Below are 20,129 nucleotides of genomic sequence, written 5' to 3' on the forward strand. Positions count from 1 at the left end.
GCGAATCAAACACGAATCACTGGAATATGGAGTGAATCAGAACTAAATCAATTGAACATAAAGTGAATCAAACTTGAAACACTTGGAAATGAAGTGAATCAAACCTAAAACAGTTGAATAATAGTGAATCTGAAATGAATCACTTGGATTTAGAGCGAATTGAATCACTTAAGTATGACTTTCTCAACAACCGAAGACTATCACACATAACATTCAGGGTTAACTGTAGGAAAAATCATTGAAGGTTTTACGGATATGTTCACATTGATGCAACCGCCCCCGCATTGTTCTATATTCAATAGCACATACACCTTTTTATTGTTTTTTTTTTCTTGTAGTTTTGTTCTGCTACGACGAATCAGCAGTATGTGTTGTATCATGAATAAATTATACTTAACAAGAATGTTGCATTGTTTTCTTTGTTTTATATTTTTGCTTCTTGTATTTGTTTTTGTTTCACGAATATGTTTTCTTCTGTGTGGTTCTTATAAGTTGTTTTTGTTTTTCAATTATTATTCGTCTCTTTTTTTTGTTTTTGTTGTAGTTCAATTAACTTACCTCTTTCCTATTTATCAGCATAATTATATGTACGTGTGTGTGTTTTCTGCTTGCACAAACAATTGTAATTTATTAAGTAATTCTATCTTCTCGCGTTTAATCTTCTGTGTGTCTCACAGTGTGATGAAAATTGGTTTCGCTCTTTTCTTTGTTAGGAAAAATACTACTAAAAAGCCTTATTGCGCTGAGGAAGGAAGAATTCTAAACGAATTTAGTGTTACTTTCTCGTGTAGATGCAATGGAAACGAATCAACCGTAGTACGATGAAAGTTGAGTTCAATAGGAGATGAAAGGTGGCATGATTATATGATTTAATCTACTATATAGTTCTAGTGAAATATATTATTTTGTGTACAACGATTGAGAAAAAATTAACAAAAAAATCTTATTCTTTGATATCTCCTATCTTTCTGCTTCAATCAACAAAACAAATGGTAGGTATAAACAAAAGTAATAAAAGAAGGTTATCATGTCGTGTTTGTATTATTTAAGTTCACTTAAAAAGAGAACCGTGTTAGACACAGCGCTAAACCCCCCTCTCTAACCACGACGGGATCACCCCGAAAACGGTTTGGTAGTACACAATCAGGCTTTTGCATTTATTCATCTAGAATTTTTTGTTGTTGCTGCTTTTAGACATCGAAGGAAGAGCCTCAAAAACTGATCGCCGGATGCTGGTGGGGGATGTCGCACTCGCCGACCGTTACCCGGTACATGGCCATCTCGCTGATGCCGTGGTAGTGCACGAAGGCGGCCACCAGGACCAGCACGTGGAAAATCTGATGCGACTGGAACTGAACGAGAAAAGGGCAAAAATGATTATCATTGCGATTTGTTAAGGGGGCAGGATCCGTCATCAATTTCGGAATTTTCAAAAGCAGTTTTTTCGTTCAAAATCAAGAAAATTTACTGGAAAATGTGTTCACTGTATTCAATTCTCCAACCGCAACACAGTGAACACATTTTCATCGAATAATTTTCAGTTTTTAACAGAAAAACTGCTTTTGAAGTTTCGATGATGACGATGATTACGATGACGGAGCGTTGATCGTTAATTGACATAAGGATTATTTCTATGATATGTCAACGGCACATCCATTATATATATCTGAGAGCTTTTTTGCAAAATTACCATTTATGTATTCGTATTTTTGACAGAATTATAAAAATAGAAACGCATGACACAAAAAAACTTGGACGAGATTCTGAAAGAATTTCGGAAACAACGTTGATGGATAACATGGGCAAGATTCTTACAGAATCTTCAACACGATTCTTCTAGTTATGATTTTATTCGAATTAAATACGTTATTTTCTAAGATCCTGGGCATGGTTACATTAAAACCCTAGGTAAGATTTTGTTAGAATGTAAGGTTTCAAAGATGAATTCCCAATGTTTTAAATTTAGTTTTCAAAAATCTTTTCACTGCATTCATGATAGCAAATGCAGTACAACTTTATCTATATAAATAAAAATGGAGTGGTGTTTGTATGTCACGAAATGGGTTGAGAACGACTCGACGGATTAGAATGATTCTTCCATAGTTATGTTCCTGAAGTGTTCCGACGTGTTTGTGTATATAAAAAGCAAGAGATGTTCAAAAGGGAAAGTTGAAAAAACAGGAGTGAACGGAATTTCCATTTTGCACAGAGCGTTCCATGGCGTTTTTCAACAGCCTACTTGATGGCAAGACGAAGTTTGCCGGGACCACTAGTACTTAATACAATAAGCGTCTTTGCATGGGTTTTTACTATCAAACAAATAAGCCTTATTAAAACGAATTCGACTGATAATTCTTTTACTTTAAGAGCAGTTAAAAATCTTGTAAAAGAGTTACGAATTTTTTAACTTAAAGTACACAAATTTGTATTAAAAAAATCGTTCAAAATCATTTTCGTTTAAAACTTTTTACTTAAATTTTTACATTTTTCATGTCTTCTACAAAGTTGTTAAACATCTTAAAACGTGTGTTTTTGCTGAACATTGCATCTCTCTATCTCTTAAAGTAAAAGAATTATCAGTCGAATTCGTTTTAATAAGGCTTATTTGTTTGATAGTAAAAACCCATGCAAAGACGTTTATAGACAAAAGTTTTTATCAACTGCCGAAAGGGGGAATATGGTACTTTCATGATTTGTAAGAGTTGTCTGCGCCATTTTGCGCCGAAGCCAGTTATAGAGGCCTAAACTACCCCTTGAAAAAAGAGTAATTCATGAATAACTTTGTTACTTCAAAAGATAGGGTGATGATATGTTCAGCAAAAACACGGGTTTTTCTATGACAAACAACTTTGTAGAAAACACAAAAAATGTTAAAAATCTTGGAAAAAAGTTATGATAAAAAAATATGATTTTTAGGGGTCATTCACATACAACGGCATATATCTCAAAAAGTATAAGAGATACAAAAATTGTGTCTTCGACAAAGTTGTTTCAAATTGCCAATTCTACAACTTTGCCGAAGACACCATATGTCTATCTAAATATTTTGAAAAAATAGTTTTTCTATCTCTCTGCTAGGTGGATTGATCACAAAACTTTTTTCGTCAAAAGTTGCGCTTAATATACCAAGAAACTTCTCCGAACAAACTATATCGCTAAAATCAACGGTTAGGGCGCTATTCAAAAAGCGCATGAAAACGAGAAAATAAAACACAGTGAATTGGAATCCATTGAGGATCTTGTCAGGAATATATCAGCAATGTTGAGAAAGATCCATCAAGTATTTTAGTACACGTATTTAGTATCACCTTGAGAGCAATCTTTTTATATATCTTGCCAGGTTAGCATTTCTTATGTTAAGAACTATTCTAGCCACAGCCAATATTGAAATGCAATATTAAAAATACCTAGGTTTTTTTTTGTCAGCATTAATATTTGCATAATATCAACGATATGATACAAATAATAAAATGGCCAGACCTACTATGCAGACTTTGGGGTTGAAGATGATTGAATCACAATCACAATCACAACGATCAGGTTATTCACGAATGAATAACATGATAGGCGAAAAAATTTCAATTTTAAGAATGAAGAAACGAGGACAACCGTACCAACTGTTTCGATTCATGGTTATAGGTAATCGTTGGAAGAGGCGTAGCTAAGAAATTTAATGCACACTCCAAAGTTGTAAGCTTTAGTTCTCCTGTGATGGGACACAGGCATTTCATCCTCATGTCATGGCTTAAGCGCCTTTGCTCACTCTCTGAAACGAGATAAAACTTATTCGTCCCTTTCCCGTTACACAACAAATTGATAAAAATCTTGATCTTCATATTCGCAAGAAGCTTACAAAACTCTACATGTTGGAGCTTACTCGATTATCTTTTTACACTGCTTTTAAGCGGCCTCGCAAAAAGTAAAAAAAAGGCAATTCCTTATAATTGCACGTGCAAAAAGAGAATCGCTGGTGAATGAACATACCTATTTTTAAATACAGGTATGTTCCGTTTTTATCACGTTCCGATTTTGTCACGCTCCGATTTTGTCACGTTCCGATTTCGTCAACAAATTATTCCGCTTCTATCAACACAAAAAATGTTTATTTTTTTATTATTTTTTAAAAATGGTTGGAATATAAACTGAAAACTTATTTGTAGCTATTTAAATGTTTTTCGATAGCCTCAGGGTTGAATTTTCGACATTATGTTGATGTTGATCACCTACGATACATAGAAGGTGTCAAGTCATATACGATTGAATAAGGTTTGATTCCTTCCTTTCCCAAGTTTTCAAATTTAGCATGGGCTGATGGACAAGATTGATGCATCTTTCAACATTCGAGAGTTGCTCTGGCCACGTCCTAGCAAAAATGCAAAAAATGAGGCGATTTTGATCTTTTATTGAGGAGTAAAAATTACACTCAAAATTTTCAACTAAGATCCTCAAACGATTCGAATGAGAGTGCAAAAAAGTACGAGGATTTTTTTCTGGTACTCTTTCTCTCTTGTTGCTAAGGTCACATTTACCCACACTTTGAAAGAACACTTGAGTGTCCCGCCCGAACAAAACAGCACTCGCGGAGTTGTTATGGCACTTTTGTTATTGAATTTTGCTCTGTTCTGCATCTTCCTCGCTGATTTCTTAGATCTTATACCAACTACCTTACGCTTATTCATAAACCTTAGCAAAAGAGATTCTAACCAAAAGTTCTATTTCGGTAATGCTTGTTCTGGAGTTTGTACACTTTTGTGTTCTTGAAAAAATTTTCACTATCGTTTTACCAAACAAAAAGTAGGACTTTAATTTAGGTTAGTGCTAGCCAATTCGTGATTCATTGCAGAGCTAAACAGTAAAGGTGAGGCTGTTCTATAACGGCGATTAGTGCATCCCTGGAGGATGCGAACAGAAAATCTACAAGCAGCCAGGCTGCTGTCAAACTAAACTTTTCATGAAAATGATCAGAGTACGCTTAGAAATGTACGGTCGTGAGTTCGACACGTTAAAAATTGTTATACAATTTATGTAACACAAATACCGCCAACTGTCAAATAATTATTATGCTTGGTCCATATTATGCATGAGTATTGTACAACTGCTCAAAATATGTTTCTAAATAACATACGACCAGAAACTTTTTGATTAAGTTTATTCATTGGGTTCATTTGCTGCATTGAACTGAAGGAGCTTTGTGCGAAGTATTTTAAGAGTGCATTTTGATTGTAGATTCCTACGAGACAAGCAAACACACAACGGTTAGCACTCGTGGAAAAGATTGTGTTCAATTTGAACAACCTAACCTAAAGAGTCCGCACCCCCTAGGTGCATCCCAGTCGAAGTTGGTAGTGATAGTGAAGAAAAATCACCCAATCATTTTACAGAATAGATTTTGACAATTAAAAGCACAGGAAACCGTTATTATTCAGAAAAGCTTGCAAAACTATCGCAACATATTCCCACATTTAATCACCAATCGGATTGTGTGCAAATGTGTGAAAAATGTACCTTAACAAAATAAAAAAAAACTCTCAGTTGATAACTGCGGAAGTATTTATAAGAACAGAAGGTGAGATAAGGCTATTCCTCAGTTGCGATGTAATGTCTGTATGGTATTACATCCCAACTGAGGAAAACCCTTTTTCTCAGATTACTGTTCTTATTAAAATAAAAAGGATGAGCATAAACAGAAGAAAAAGAAATTGTTTCGTGTCTTTTCTTGAAAAAAAAGACAATCATCAGCTTGACCCACTTCCTTGTAGTTAATTTTACAAATATGACGTATCTCATTATGTAAAGCACATTTATGTAATAATCGGTTTAACATTTCATATTAAATACAATGAATATCTAACCAACAAAACTTAAACTATTAAAGATTTATCGCATAACAAATAATCATATTGATTGATTGGAGTCTGCAAACAACTTTATTTACGATATTATACGAATAAACAATCTAAATACCAATCACAGCTCCGAAACATCAATACTGTGCATTTATATGATGAAATTATATATTATCCTGGCAAAACCGCAATTTTGTTTTAAAATTTGTAAAATATTTTGTCTATAAAATTATTCCGTTTTTGTCACGGTTCCGTTTTTATCAACTGAAAATTGCCGATCGTGTTGATAAAAACGGAACATACCTGTATAATGAATCATAAAGCAGGGAACAACCTTAACAACCATTATAAGCATAATCTGCATTTCTTCAATCAAAATGCTCTTCATAGTTCTTAAAACTACTACACGCTATGTCTGAACCAGACAATTATAAAAATAGAATGTACATCGGATTTTTTCTCGCCAGAGATCAGTTTTTGGTCTATATTTTCATAATCGACCCACAAAAATCACGTTTTCGACGCATTTCAGCCCATACAAAATGTATGGAAAAAATGTCCCCGATGGAATATTTTAAGGGGGCAGGATCCGTCATTGATTTCGGAATTTTCAAAAACAGTTTTTTTCGTTCAAAATCAACAAAATTTGCCGGAAAATATATATTCTCCTACCGAAACACAGTGAACACATTTTCATCGAATAGTTTTTAGATTTGAACAGAAAAACTGCTTTTGAAGTTTCGATGATGACGATGATTACGATGACGGAGCGTCGAACGTTAAAACCTTCCAATTATGAAAAATATAGACCAAATACTGATCTCTGGCTTGAAAAAATCCAGTGTACATTCGATTTTTATAATCGTCTGGTTCAGACATAGCGTGTACTCACATTCGCTTTTTTCGCATTCACTGTACAACACTTGCACGCATATTCCGACACAATTCATTTGGATATGCAGACTTTCTGGTTTCGCGTACAAGAGTTCAAAACACTACGATCAATGTTAAACACAATAAAATTTACTTTTTATAAGAAAAAATAACCCCAGCTTTACTCGTATCAGCCTTTTTCAATTTCAAATAATCCAATTTAGAATTCCACCAGCCGAATCTCGTACAGCTCAGCCAAATCTTAAGAGATAAGCTTGTTGAAGGACTCATGTAAAAAGCCCCACCAGCTTTTCAAATAACATTTTACCATAATATCAATCACTAAATTGGTGTACACACCCGCCGAACGACATCTTCGGTCAGAAATCTTAGGAAGATATAAGTAAATATTTCTGTACAACCTTAATAAAAAATAAATAAATGGAAAATTTAGAATAAATCCAGGAGAAATAATAAATATTCCTTGGTAACATTTGGCGACGATGTATCTCTTTTATTTACTATCAATTGAAACATGAACAAATCTATCATCAATCATTTATCGACAGTATAACAATTAAGAACAGCATTTTATTCGAAGGTCAAATCTCTGATAGAAATCTATATAAATAAAAATGGAGTGGTGTTTGTATGTCACGAAATGGCTTGAGAACGAGACCAATGATTTACACAATTCTTTCATTGTTATTTTCTTGAAGGGTTCCGACGTGTTCGTGTGACGAAAAAGTTTTGGAAAGTTTTCGGAAAATTTGGTAAAACAGGAGAGTACTAATACGTCATGTTGTATGGGACATGACATTTCATGACATTTTTCAACAGCCTACTTGATGGCAAGACGAAGTTTGCCGGGACCACTAGTATTAAATACATTACAAAAATTGATTGTTTTTTCTATCTATAGCACGATATATTTACACACTTAAATTATTTCACCGACCTCAGTAAAACATTTCGCCGAGAACCCAACAGCCGATATTTCGGTAATTTTTAATACCGAATCTCGGTACTTATTTTACCGCGATTTCGGCAATCCTAAATGTTTACCGAGATCTTGGTGAACGTTACCGAGATTCGGTTGACGTTTACCGAAATCTCGGTAAAAGTTTTACCAAGATTCGGCAAATAATTACCGAGATATCAGCTGTTGGGTTCTTGGCGAATCCGTTTACCGAGGTCGATTTCCGAATTTAAGTGTGTATATTTATTAGATACTTGTTAATTGACCCACATCTCTAAAGTCATAGTATCATGTAACTTCAAAGCTGTAATTTAGTCATGGTACGCATCAATGCTTGCTTATCATATTTTCTTGTAGTAGTTGACCCTTAGCTATTGTTGGACCTCTAAAGCCTTTCGCATAAACCAAGATAGATAACCAACTTTGTTCACACCGTCTTTCGCTACAATGATTTTAAGTTAATTTCGAAAACGATGCCGATCTTCCATTATGCCTAACGTATATTATGTCTATTATATTTATGCCTATCGTACTTATGCTTAACGTCCATATGCCTAACGTCGTGCACCCAGTTTTCCGTGTTACCTTAACTTAACTTTACTTGACTGAAAAACTAACAAGACTGAAAAACAAGTGAATGAACAGAAATCAAAAATGGAACAAAAACAGACCAATCAAGAATGAATATAACAAATAGAAACCAAACGGAATCAGGTGATAAGGATGTATTGTGATTTTGACAGACAAATTATTTGTATATCCATCAAACTATTAGTTTGTAGTCAAATACCCATAAACCATAAACCTCGGAGGGGAAGCAGCTTTTTTCCCAAAAGCACAATACTGCCCATATTCGCATAACAGTCCCATGTTTATATGAAATCCCATAGAACATGGGACTGTTATGCGAATATGGGCAAAATATGACCCTGAACAGCTCTGAACACGTTCACGAATCACTTTAGCTTCGGTTACTCGGGAGCACGACAGATGCGAGTAAACCAGCGATCTGACGCTCGCAAGCGTTTGGTTTTGTTTTTGTTCAGCAGAAATGTTCGCCACTTTCCATCACTGTTAGTAACTCTCAAACGGACATTCCAGAAACTCTTCTAAGAATTTCGTTCACGATACCTTCAATAAATCAATCCTGGGTGTCTTTCCAAGATTTGATTCAGTGAATTTTCCAACGATTTATCTAAGAATTCTGTTTGCGACAGCTTCAGACAAGCATTAGATTTCCTCCAAAATTGTCAATTAGGATTTATTTAAGATTTTTACCAAACTGCCGTGAATCGCAACAAATACAGTTGATATTAGTTTTCAACATATCTTCCTATGATCTTTCAGCTGCACTATAAAGACACACATTTGGTTCAGTAAAAATAGAATAAACACCAAGTCGGATTGTCTCGTAATCAAAAGTAACCGCACATATCAGTCCCACTACAGATTTCAGCACCACGTAGCTAAAAAATGAACCATATTTTGATCATCTTCAAATTTTTCTTGGAGAGGTGTCGGAGTGAAAAGCAATGTGTACAAGTTTCATTGAGATTCAAAATTCAGTTCCTCAATGCCTACTTTTTACAGATGGGACTGACTTGCGATTTACGGCAGCAAAGATATCTACAGAAAATTCTCCGAAGATTCCTCCAGGAAAAAAACCTCAAAAGTTATTTGTGAAAATCACCATATATCGAATCCCTGAATAAAACCTTGTCGAATTTTTTGAAGAAATTCCTTGAAGAACATCGCAAGAATAACTGGAATAATTGTAGTATTGTTTGGTGGTGTGAAACCTTAAATGGATTGTTGAAGAATCCATGCATTTGGAAGATCTGCAGAAACATTTCTGAAGCCTCTTGATAACGAATTCCTGGAAGAGTTCCTAATAGATTTCCCATAATACTCCACGGAAGAATTTTTTGAGCATTCCTGGTAAAAACTGTAAATGATTTTTTTGAAGAAATTTATATAAAATGGTTTGAAGAATAACTGGAAACAAAATCTGCGTTGGAATTTCTGGAAGAATTCTTGTGAGGTTTCATAAAAAAATCCCTAAACCTAAAAACTGTACAACAACCCTTTGTGAGTGTACTTTGAAGAATTCCCGTAGGAGTATTTGGAAGAGTAACAACTTTCTCAAACAAAATTCTGGAGGAAATTCTGTGATAGTTCCCGGAAAAAAAAAACATTCAGAGTAATCCCTTACAAGTTACTGAAGGTACCAAGCGTTGAAGTATTCAAAGATTATCTGGCAAAAATTCTCTGAGAATCCCTTGAAAAATGGCTAGTGGAAATTCCGGACAATTTTTTGGAAAATGATGAAGAAATCTCTAAAGGAAATTCTGGAGTGATCCCAGAAGTATCCTTTGAGGCATTCCAGAAGCAATATTTGGGGGAATTACTCTAGAATTCCTAGAATTATGCATCAGAATTCACTGCTAACAGAACAAGGAAAAAGGTGACTTTGAAGATCATTTTAGTTAAATAAGAGGTTTTGGGGATCATCCATTAAAAATAGAAACTTTTTACAGACCTACATTGAAAACTTTTGAAAACAGTCACTAGTTTTTAAAAGCAGACCTGTTATCAGCCCCGAAAATCCAAAAGGGTAATCCTGATTCTCTGATGGTGAACATGAAGCACATAATAATACATCCAAACTTACCCAGATATCACACTTTCCGGGGAACCATCGCTCGGGCACTCGCAGGGCATAGAACAGCGCTCCCAGAATGTACAGCAAGCCCATCAGGATCAACCAACCGAGGCTGGCCTGGGAAATTTTGCTAAACCATCCCTCCATCAGGACGTAATGGATGGCCGGAATGATTCCGGACAGTCCGAAGCTCATGAAGACACCTAAAAATGGATCAAGAAAAGAAACACACACACCCAGCGTGTGACTGCAAATTAGTATCTCTGCTCTTGGTCCAGCTCTGTCATGGAACATTCTACTCACCCGCGCGCAATGGTCTCAGATTCGGCTGGGAGAACTTGTCCCACAGGGAGGTGATGATCGAGGTCACGCCCAGCACGATCACGACCGTCAGATAGATCAGCTTGTGCTTGTAGTGACAGTAGAAGCCATAATACAGCCATGGGACGAACGAACCCATGATGAGCAGGGCAATGCCACAGTAGTCCAGTCTGGAAGTGTAGGTGGTAGGTGAGATTGAGAATCAAAGTAACGAATCTCGGAACTTACTTCGAGAAGAGTTTTCCCACCATCTCGGAATGGCAGCAGAGCGTGTGGAAAATGAACGAACAGCCTAAACAAACGATCGCACCGATGAAGAACGACAGAAAGATCAGTTTCTCCTGCAGTTGGATTTCGAACGAGGGTCGGGTCAGGAAGTAGGTGGCCACGCCGATGAACATCACGCAGCCCAGCAGATGGGTCCAGATGTTACCGGTCTCGGTGTGGATTCGGAATATCGATTTGAAGCAGGCGCTGAACGAGGGTAGTGGTGGCCGATGGCCTTTGTGCAGAAAGTCGTTATCCTGCAACCAGGCGGGCAGGTGTTTGAAGTGACACACCTTCCACGAGGCTTCCCACACCTTGCGGACAAATTCCTCGGCCTGTTCGGCCGCATTGTGAGCCAATGCTCCCAGATCGATCTCATCAGATAGGACGCCGGCCTTGAGCACTTCAGTCATTTCCGCCTCCAGCAGTTGGGTGTCTTCCGGAGTGGACGGAAGGGGACAACCGACGCCATCGTCTTCCTCCTCTTCCAGCTCGTCGTCATCGTCCAGCAGGTCCATGTCTTCGGAGGCTAGGGAATCGTCCTCCTCCGGGGACCAGACACGGCGCTTGCGGATTGTGTAGTCTGCATCGACGACGTTCAGCAAATCATCGTCTGGGAGCGGCCGTCTGGTTTCTCGGGGTAGCGTGACCGGTGCCATACCGGGAACTGGGGCGTTTAAATCGTACCGCGAGGACATCTGCAAAAAGGGAGAGATAGTGGAGGAAATACATATGAGAAAGGAGTTATCGAGCGAATCTCTGTAGATAGCGTATTACATTTGCTGCGATGTGCATGTTGACTAGACGAGGAATAGAAGCAAACTGTCCCCAGTAAGCTCGCATCAGCGCGATGCCAATTATTTCATGTTCCCTTCATTCGTCAATATCTACTGCCTGTGCGAAAGAAGGATACGGCAGAGAAGGGTGGACTGCGCGTAGGCAAGTAATGACTGAAAATTTGCCTGGAAGTCATTTAGATGTCCTGCCCAGTGGCCCGTGATTGGCGAGACAAATTTACAATGATATCCTGTGCATAGAAGGTCTCGACTGACGTTTTCCGGAAAGTCCACGTGAAGATCACGACTATCTATCTAATCTATCATAAATCATGACATTCTTTTCTTTCGATTTCATTGAACGCTTAACAATTTGCAATAAACTTATGATTTTCATAAGTGAGATGTATGAATTCTTGCGATGTATGAATTGCTCCGCTTTCGAAGTTGGAAATTTTTATCACATGTTGTCGAAACATGTACATTTTTTTAACATGCCTGAAAAAATGGTTATGGTGTTCCATACTATCCAACGCGATTGTTAATGCGAATCAATGGGTTTGGACCCTTCCCTAGCTTTGTGGTAACGTCCGCGACTACAAAGTAATGCATGCTGAAGGTGTCTGGGTTCAATTCCCGGTCTAATCTTTTCGTAATGGAAATTGTCTTGACTTCCCTTGGCCTAAATTGGTCATCATACCTGCCACACGATATACGAAAGCAAAAATGGCCACCTCGGCAGAAAAGCTCTTTGGTAATTACTGTATAAGTCACCAGATTAGTGTTTCAAGCCATCAGATAGATTTTCTTAATGCATGTTGAAACTATTTCAAAATGGAACAATATCAAAGCTGAAGTTCTATTAAACTGAATTGTATTAGATAAGGAGACTTCATCATTTTTATATCGTTTGTAAGAGGCATCATCATCATTGCGAACTGAACGGAACTTTCAACCGACCTGTATAGCGTTTAAATGTTGTATATTTGATGTATGATGAATTGTTTGCATTTCTTTCGAAAACATTCTATTTTTCTAGAGCTAGCAGCGACTGAGTGTTTTGAAAACAAGAAGTTTAGTTACAGATTCTTTCAGATTAAAAAAAAACTAAGTTCTCCAGGGTTTTGTCCGGTGAGTCTTCCATCGGTTTTTCTATGACATCCTCTAAAACTTCCGTTAAGCACTTCTTCGAAAATTCAACCAAAAGTTTCTCCAAAAATGCTTCTAGCGATTTTTTAAACAAAAGTTCTTAAGAATTTCTTTGAGATTTTCTTTAGGAATTCCTACAGTATTTCTTTAAGATTTCTTAAGGAAGTCTTTAAAGATTTGTCCATGTATTCTTCCAAGAATTTTCCCAGGAATTTCTCCAAGGAAATGTAAATGTTACTAAAAGAAATTATAAACCTTGAGGAAATTTTAGAAGAGTTTCTAGTGAAATTGTTAGGATGATTGAAAAAAACGAATCAATTAAAACTCTGGATACAGTGAATCCACAATTAAGAATCACCCACTATTTATGAATCAGCTGCCTTTAAAGGACAAAATAACAGTAAAAAATAGCACAAAACATCACGGAAACATTTTCGCTTATAATTTATTTTGAGTAAAATTGTTTGCGTGATGTTTTGTGTTGATTTTTGTTGTTATTTTGTCATTTAAAGTCAGCTGATTCATAAATTGTGGACGATTCTTAATTGTGGATCCACTGTAATATCCTGCAACATTTTCTTAAGAAACTCCTTGAAAACCATCGGGCAGAATCTCTTAAATAATGTGTAGGAGGATTTTATGATAAAATGCTCCAGTGTTAAATAGTATAGAACTTTAAGTAAACTTTTGTAGATTCCAAGGGATTTTTTTATAGAAATGTTTGGAAGAACTGCTGTTGTAATTCTTCGATGAAATTTAGGAGAAATTCCTACAAAAAAAATTAGATGAACTCAATGATGAAACACAGGGTCGAATTTGAAGAATTCTTTAAAATGTTCTCGAGGATTTCTTGGTGAAATTCCGTGGATGAAATAATGTAGAAATTCTTGTCGGGTTTCTTGGAACATATATCTGCACTTATATATACAGCCATTCCATGAAAAACCGATCTAGTGGGTCTCCGAATTCCGTGAAAATTTGCTATTTTGTTCCTTATCCGAAATAAGGATACACGTATTTTTGGATTTTTTGATTAGGGTGACCATTTCCGAAATAGGGTGACCAGAGAAATCGCGATTTTGCAAAAATTTTATTTTTAAAAAAATTATAACTTTTGAACCGTTTGACCGATTTTCAATCTTTTTGGACGAAATGAAGGCTAAAGATTTTGACTTTTCAGGAAAAATATAAAATTTCACAAAAATTGTGTTTTTTTACATAAAAAATACTCAATAGTTTCCGTTTTTTCGTGTTTTGAAGGCCTCGGGACCAAAGGGGCTATTACTGCTCTCATTTTTTCATAAGAGTTCAGAAAATTTTACGTAAACTGTCAAATTTTCAGCGATGTATGTTTTTTAGTTTTTGAGATATTTTTAAAAATAAAAAATCAGTCATTTTTCATCGGCACACACTGTAGATCTCAGCGCATTAGATTTGTAATGTTTAAAAAAAATCATAACTTTTGAACAGCTCAACCGATTTCCAATCTTTTTTTATGGAATGTAAGCTTAGGGTCTCAACTTTTCAGAAAAAATAGAAAAAAAAAATGGAAAACTTTGAAAAAAAAAAATTTCACATTAAAATATATTTTTATATTTTTTCACGTTTAAACATATTTATCAGATTTTTTCAATTTTGTCTGAATAGTTGAAATTTTAAGCTTTCTTTCCATACAAAAAGATTGGAAATCGGTTAAGCTGTTCAAAAGTTATTTTTTTTTTTAACATTACAAATCTAATGCGCTGAGACCTACAGTGTGCGCCGATAAAAAATGACTGATTTTTTATTTTCAAAAAAATATATCTCAAAAACTAAAAAACATACATCGCTGAAAATTTGACAGTATACGTAAAATTTTCTGAACTTTCAAGATAAAATGAGAACAGCGATAGCCCCTTTGGTCCCGAGGCCTTCAAAACACGAAAAAACGGAAACTATTGAGTATTTTTTATGTAAAAAAACACAATTTTTGTGAAATTTTATATTTTTCCTGAAAAGTCAAAATCCTTAGCCTTCATTTCGTCCAAAAAGATTGAAAATCGGTCAAACGGTTCAAAAGTTATAATTTTATAAAAGTTAAAATTTTGCTAAATCGCGATTTTTCTGGTCATTCTATTTCGGAAATGGTCACCCTAATCAAAAAATCCAAAAATACATGTATCCTTATTGCGGATAAGGAACAAAATAGCAAATTTTCACGGAATTCGGTGACCCACTAGATCGGTTTTTCATGGAATGGCTGTATACGCATATAATGCTATTATAATGCCAGAAAAGGCGAAATAGCGTGCCATTATAGTGCCAAGATATAACCGTGCTTCTCTGCACCACTAATGCTGATATAAGACCACGTGAGAAACGTCAGTTGTTTTCGCCAGGTTTTTAGGGCGAATATTTGGTGCTTTCGCGTACGCAGCCAGAGAACTTTCGCGTATGCGGCCAAGCCACTGGTACACGAGGTAAATAAATGAATGAATGAAAACGGAAACCTCTAATAGTATGCAAAAAATGTAATAAAATGATACAGATAGTACTTCTCCGTATTAGACATATTCGTTTTGGTAGTTTTAATCCTTTTGAGGACTTGCAATTGGGGATTTTTTTTTATTATCGGACAATTTGGGCCGGAGGTTCTCCGATTTGCATGAAATTTTCACCAGAGTTAGAGCTCGTGGATACATGACCAAAAGTGAAATTCAAAAAAATTATAGTGGCCTATTTTCCCGGAAAACTCTAGATGAATTTTCACGATTTCTCTATATACCTCAAACTTTGAAAATTCATATCTCCTGAACTATGCATCGTAGAACAAAAATTTTTTAGTGAAATCGAAAGGAAATTTTCTCAGCAATCTATTAAAAATATAAAAAGAAAAACATTTCTCGGAAAATTTTTCACCATGGAGAAAATTGTCGGAAAAATAGGAAAAAAACTATCGTCTATATCATGAAAAATTTTCAAAAAAATATTTTTTGTTTCATCAATTCATACTCTAACTTTCGTCCATAGACGCCAAAGTGGTATCTTTTACCGTTTAGGCGACAGAACTGAAAAACCGATGACCACCCGCACGCTTCTCATAGAAAAATGTGTTCTATTGTGGGCCTCATAACCGTGCGCTAACGGCGGCAGTAATTTACACGCATTGTAAGTGTAACGCAGCAAACCATCCTTTCTTTTCCAGTCAGAAGAAGCTTTTCGTCACTCGGAGCACTCTTCTTTGGTCTGTTGGGTGTTTTGTATGTCCTTTATTCGTAACCTTTACTATTGAGACCAACAGTCTTTAATTGAAAACGATCCTAACATTTAATAATATAGGTAATAGGAACTGACCCTCAGCAAGCATGGGAAAATCCACTCACTCACTCGAACGCCACTGATGAAAAATAGCAAAAAATCTGCTGCTATCGAACATTAAGTGATAGCTGAACTGTCCTAGGCGGAGTGTAGCATGAAAGCGTCGAAACCGATTGTGTAAAAGCGACAATCGGAAGGAACGCGAAGAGTAGTGAATACCAATACACTTGTATCCGCGAGGCACGAGTTAATGCACTTAGCATCCATTCGCCGAATGCATTGAACTGACTGAGAGGATTCCTACTCACTGAATTATTCCCTGGTGTGGCCTGCCAGTCACTGAACGCTCATCAGCACTCAAACCCGAATGCCATTCGAACGGAATCAGAATGTAAACAATCATTCCTGGGCAAACATTTCAAAAGGGCACATCGACATTGGTAAACATTGGCTTTGCAAGCCGCTGTTGAACCCAATTCAACTCGATCACGCTCACCAATACCATCAGGAAGAGCTAACACCAATCTTTCTGATAGTGGGGTTAGTTTGCGTGGGTGGGCTAAAAAGGGCTCAACAGCAACGTTTCTGAAAAAAAGGCTCAAGACCTCTTGGGCCCTTTTCAAATGTTTGTCCTTTGTCCGAATTTTGGTATTGCATTCGACTGTTCAGATGCCGTTTTTTTGTTTCGCTTAGTGCTCGCCGAAGAAGCAGAATGGGCACTGGAAATTGAAACGTTCGGCTTGGTTAAAAAAATGGCTTTCTCGCTCCCGACTGTGCGTGGAAGCGAGTGAGGGAAACACAATAACTGATTGAGTGTTTCCCATGCTTGACCCACAGTATCATATAGTTGCCAAGCAAAAAGGATATTTATGCATACATGAAGTGCTATTTGTAATTTTCTTGCTTTTTTCAAATTTTGTTCAATTTATCAAATGATTAGATAATTAACTAAAAGCGCGCGAATAAATTTTCAGTTTTGTTTTCTATACAAAGTGATATATTTGATATAAATTCTGACTGTTCCTTGGAAAAATATAGTTTAGTATTTGCATGTATATAATATCAATCAACTGTATAACACCCAGGGACGCTATCTATTGTTCCATTGATGGCTGCTGTGGAATATTCCATTGCCAGTCAGCGTGCAGCCTCTACAGTTGGCGCCAACCCAACAGCGCGCCAAACTGTATTGAGAAGCGTACGCGCGTAATGAATAATTATTGGATGTTTTGTCTGGCCGTATCGTGCGCCTATATAAGGCGCACCCATTGAATTTGTAAGAATGTAGTTTCTTTCGTTTCTCCACCGAGTAGGCATGCTGCCTCTCAGTGGTAATAAATTTGTTAAAGTGAAGCCGTTCGCTTGATTTGCCGTCCGTTGTATCGTAAAAGAAACGTAGGAAAGACGTCCTGGCCAAAACAACATATTAACAATATATTCATAAGTTTTCAAAGAAAGTGGATCTTGAGATTTTATCCTTCAAACGTTACCATAATGATTGATTGTAACAAGAATTTCCCGTGCGGCTTTCATAGAGGCTGTGAGCTTTAATACTAAATAACGTTGCTGATGAAGGGCACACAAAACACACAACTGACCATGTGAGAGTGGTCCGATTGACGAAAAGTTTCTTCTGACTGGAAAGGAAAGGATGGTTTACTGTGTTACACTTACAATGCGTGTAAATTACTGCCGCCGTTAACGCACGATTATGAGGCCCACAATAGAACACATTTTCCTATGGGAAGCGTGCGGGTGGTCATCGGTTTTTCAGTTCTGTCACCTAAACGGTAAAAGATACCACTTTGGCGTCTATGGACGAAAGTTAGAGTATGAATTAATGAAACAAAAAATATTTTTTTGAAAATTTTTCATGATACAGACAATAGTTTTTTTGCTATTTTTCCGACAATTTTCTCCATGGTGAAAAATTTCCGAGAAATGTTTTTCTTTTTATATTTTTAATAGATTGCTGAGAACACTTCCTTTCGATTTCACTAAAAAAAATTTGTACTACGATGCATAGTTCAGGAGATATGAATTTTCAAAGTTTGAGGTATATAGAGAAGTCGTGAAAATTCATCTAGAGTTTTCCGGGAAAATAGGCCACTATAACTTTTTTGAATTTCACTTTTGGTCATGTATCCACGAGCTCTACCTCTGGTGAAAATTTCATGCAAATCGGAGAACCTTCGGCCCAAACCTGTCCGATAATTTAAAAAAATGCCCAATTGCCACATTTTGATCCTCGTTTTATGATGATGAAATTCCTCATTTTGCGTCTCGAACCTGCGACACCCGTATTGTTGAGTTGTTGTCCTGCTCCTTTGCTCCTACGGCCACATAAGATGAATAGTATTGGAAAGAAAAGTGACCAATTTAAACCATCACTTTTCCCCGTCATAAAACCTGCAATTGTAGTAGTGAGAAGACTTATGTTTGACTCCCTCTTACCACTATATGCAAACACAAAGCACGTGGTATATCTGTCAAAACACTGGATGGCATTTAAACATGCCCTGTATTCGAATATAAAGCCAATATAGTGCTTATTTAATGCCTGTATGCATCGAGCTTAGAAGCATTCATGATGCTGTAATAGGGTTTCTATGCAGCGGAAGTGCTGTTATAAGGTGTGTAAGCATTTGTGGTGCTATTATAATGCACGTACGCATTTATGATGCTGATTAAGGGCTTATTATTAGTGCTTATGGTTACTTGGGTCCCTGAAAGTGTTCCAGATGAAATCTCTGGAGAAACCTCTGGGATAATTCCTGGAGCTTTTCCTCGAGAAATCTGAGATGATTTTTCTTTTTGAATAGTTGAAAAGTCTCGTAAAAGTCTCTGAAGGTTCCTTTGGATCCTGCATAATTTTGCATCAGAATTCACTACAAATAAAATATAAAAATAAAGAGACTTTAGAGACTATTTAAAAAATAAAAGAACATTACATTACATTACCTTTCATGAAAAAAAGTCTTTTTTTTACATTTTGTCTTGCATTAAAATAGAGACCAAGTCTCTAAAGATAAACCGACTGCCCAGGCCTAAAATTGATAAATTGATTGCTTCGGTATTTTAAAATGAAAGTTGTTTGAATTCCAGATTAGTTTTCCAAAATCAGTTTTCCAGTCTTTCAAATTTCCAACAATTTTATAAATCGTGCATGAAGGATATGTGAATTTATTACTGATCAAATATTATTCATAAAATTCAATCATGTCTTGGGAAGTCGATAAAATTTCATACTCGAAAAGATCCTCACTGAGATTAGTGTTATCGAAATTCGCTAAGAATTCCAGGTTTTACCCAGGATTCATAAAATTCTCTGAGAATTCCAGATTTCTCCAGGTACTAGACACCCTGAGAAGCGCCTTCAAACCACGAAGCTGGAACACATATATTATCGAACTTGAATGACACTCCGATATTTTTACACTAAAAGTTTGCCTTGGTAAACAAGAAAAGCATGCGGTATATTAAAAAATCTTTCATCGGCAAAAATTTGAAAAAGTCGATTTTTGTGTTTTTGTACTCTCCCCATATATGAGGTTCATAGAACAATAATAGAGTTACACTAATTTCGATGAATTTCAACGCTTAAAGACCAATTTGACACATCATGAACCCAAATAATTTATAAGAGGTTCTAAATTTAGCGTAATTTTTACATACACCCACCTAATATGACCAGCCCATGGCAGTATGCCGCGTTTTATGTAATCAAAAATTTCACTAACTGGCTAGGATACCGGTACCAACAGTAATTACTACTGGTGCACGTGTTCCAATAGTTTGGATAGTGCTCCAGTGAAAAACTTTCGAAAAATGGTGCAAAAGGTTTCATGTAACGTAATAAATTTGCATGTAAGTTAAAAATTTTTGTACAAATAAGCTCTAGTACTTGACTTTATTTGGAGGCGAAGATGCAACGAAGCCACACCAGAGCACAAATCTAG

General features: G+C 36.3%; 1 protein-coding gene across 2 annotated transcripts in view; it reads right to left on the reverse strand.

The window, feature by feature from the left end:
• Positions 1-287: 287 nt before the first annotated feature.
• Positions 288-20,129, reverse strand: part of LOC5565083 (adiponectin receptor protein) — a 49,299-nt gene continuing 29,457 nt past the window's right edge. For both annotated transcript variants that reach the window (XM_001649376.2, XM_021838471.1), the window contains exons 3-6: positions 10,910-11,646; positions 10,664-10,851; positions 10,370-10,563; positions 288-1,352 (exon numbers count right to left, since the gene is read on the reverse strand). In XM_001649376.2, the coding sequence (XP_001649426.1) occupies positions 1,212-1,352; positions 10,370-10,563; positions 10,664-10,851; positions 10,910-11,646 (1,260 nt within the window). In that variant the 3' untranslated portion in view covers positions 288-1,211. The remainder of the gene's footprint in view (positions 1,353-10,369; positions 10,564-10,663; positions 10,852-10,909; positions 11,647-20,129) is intronic.

Source organism: Aedes aegypti, chromosome 1 (assembly GCF_002204515.2).
Source record: "Aedes aegypti strain LVP_AGWG chromosome 1, AaegL5.0 Primary Assembly, whole genome shotgun sequence".
Classification (NCBI taxonomy): Eukaryota; Metazoa; Arthropoda; class Insecta; order Diptera; family Culicidae; genus Aedes; species Aedes aegypti.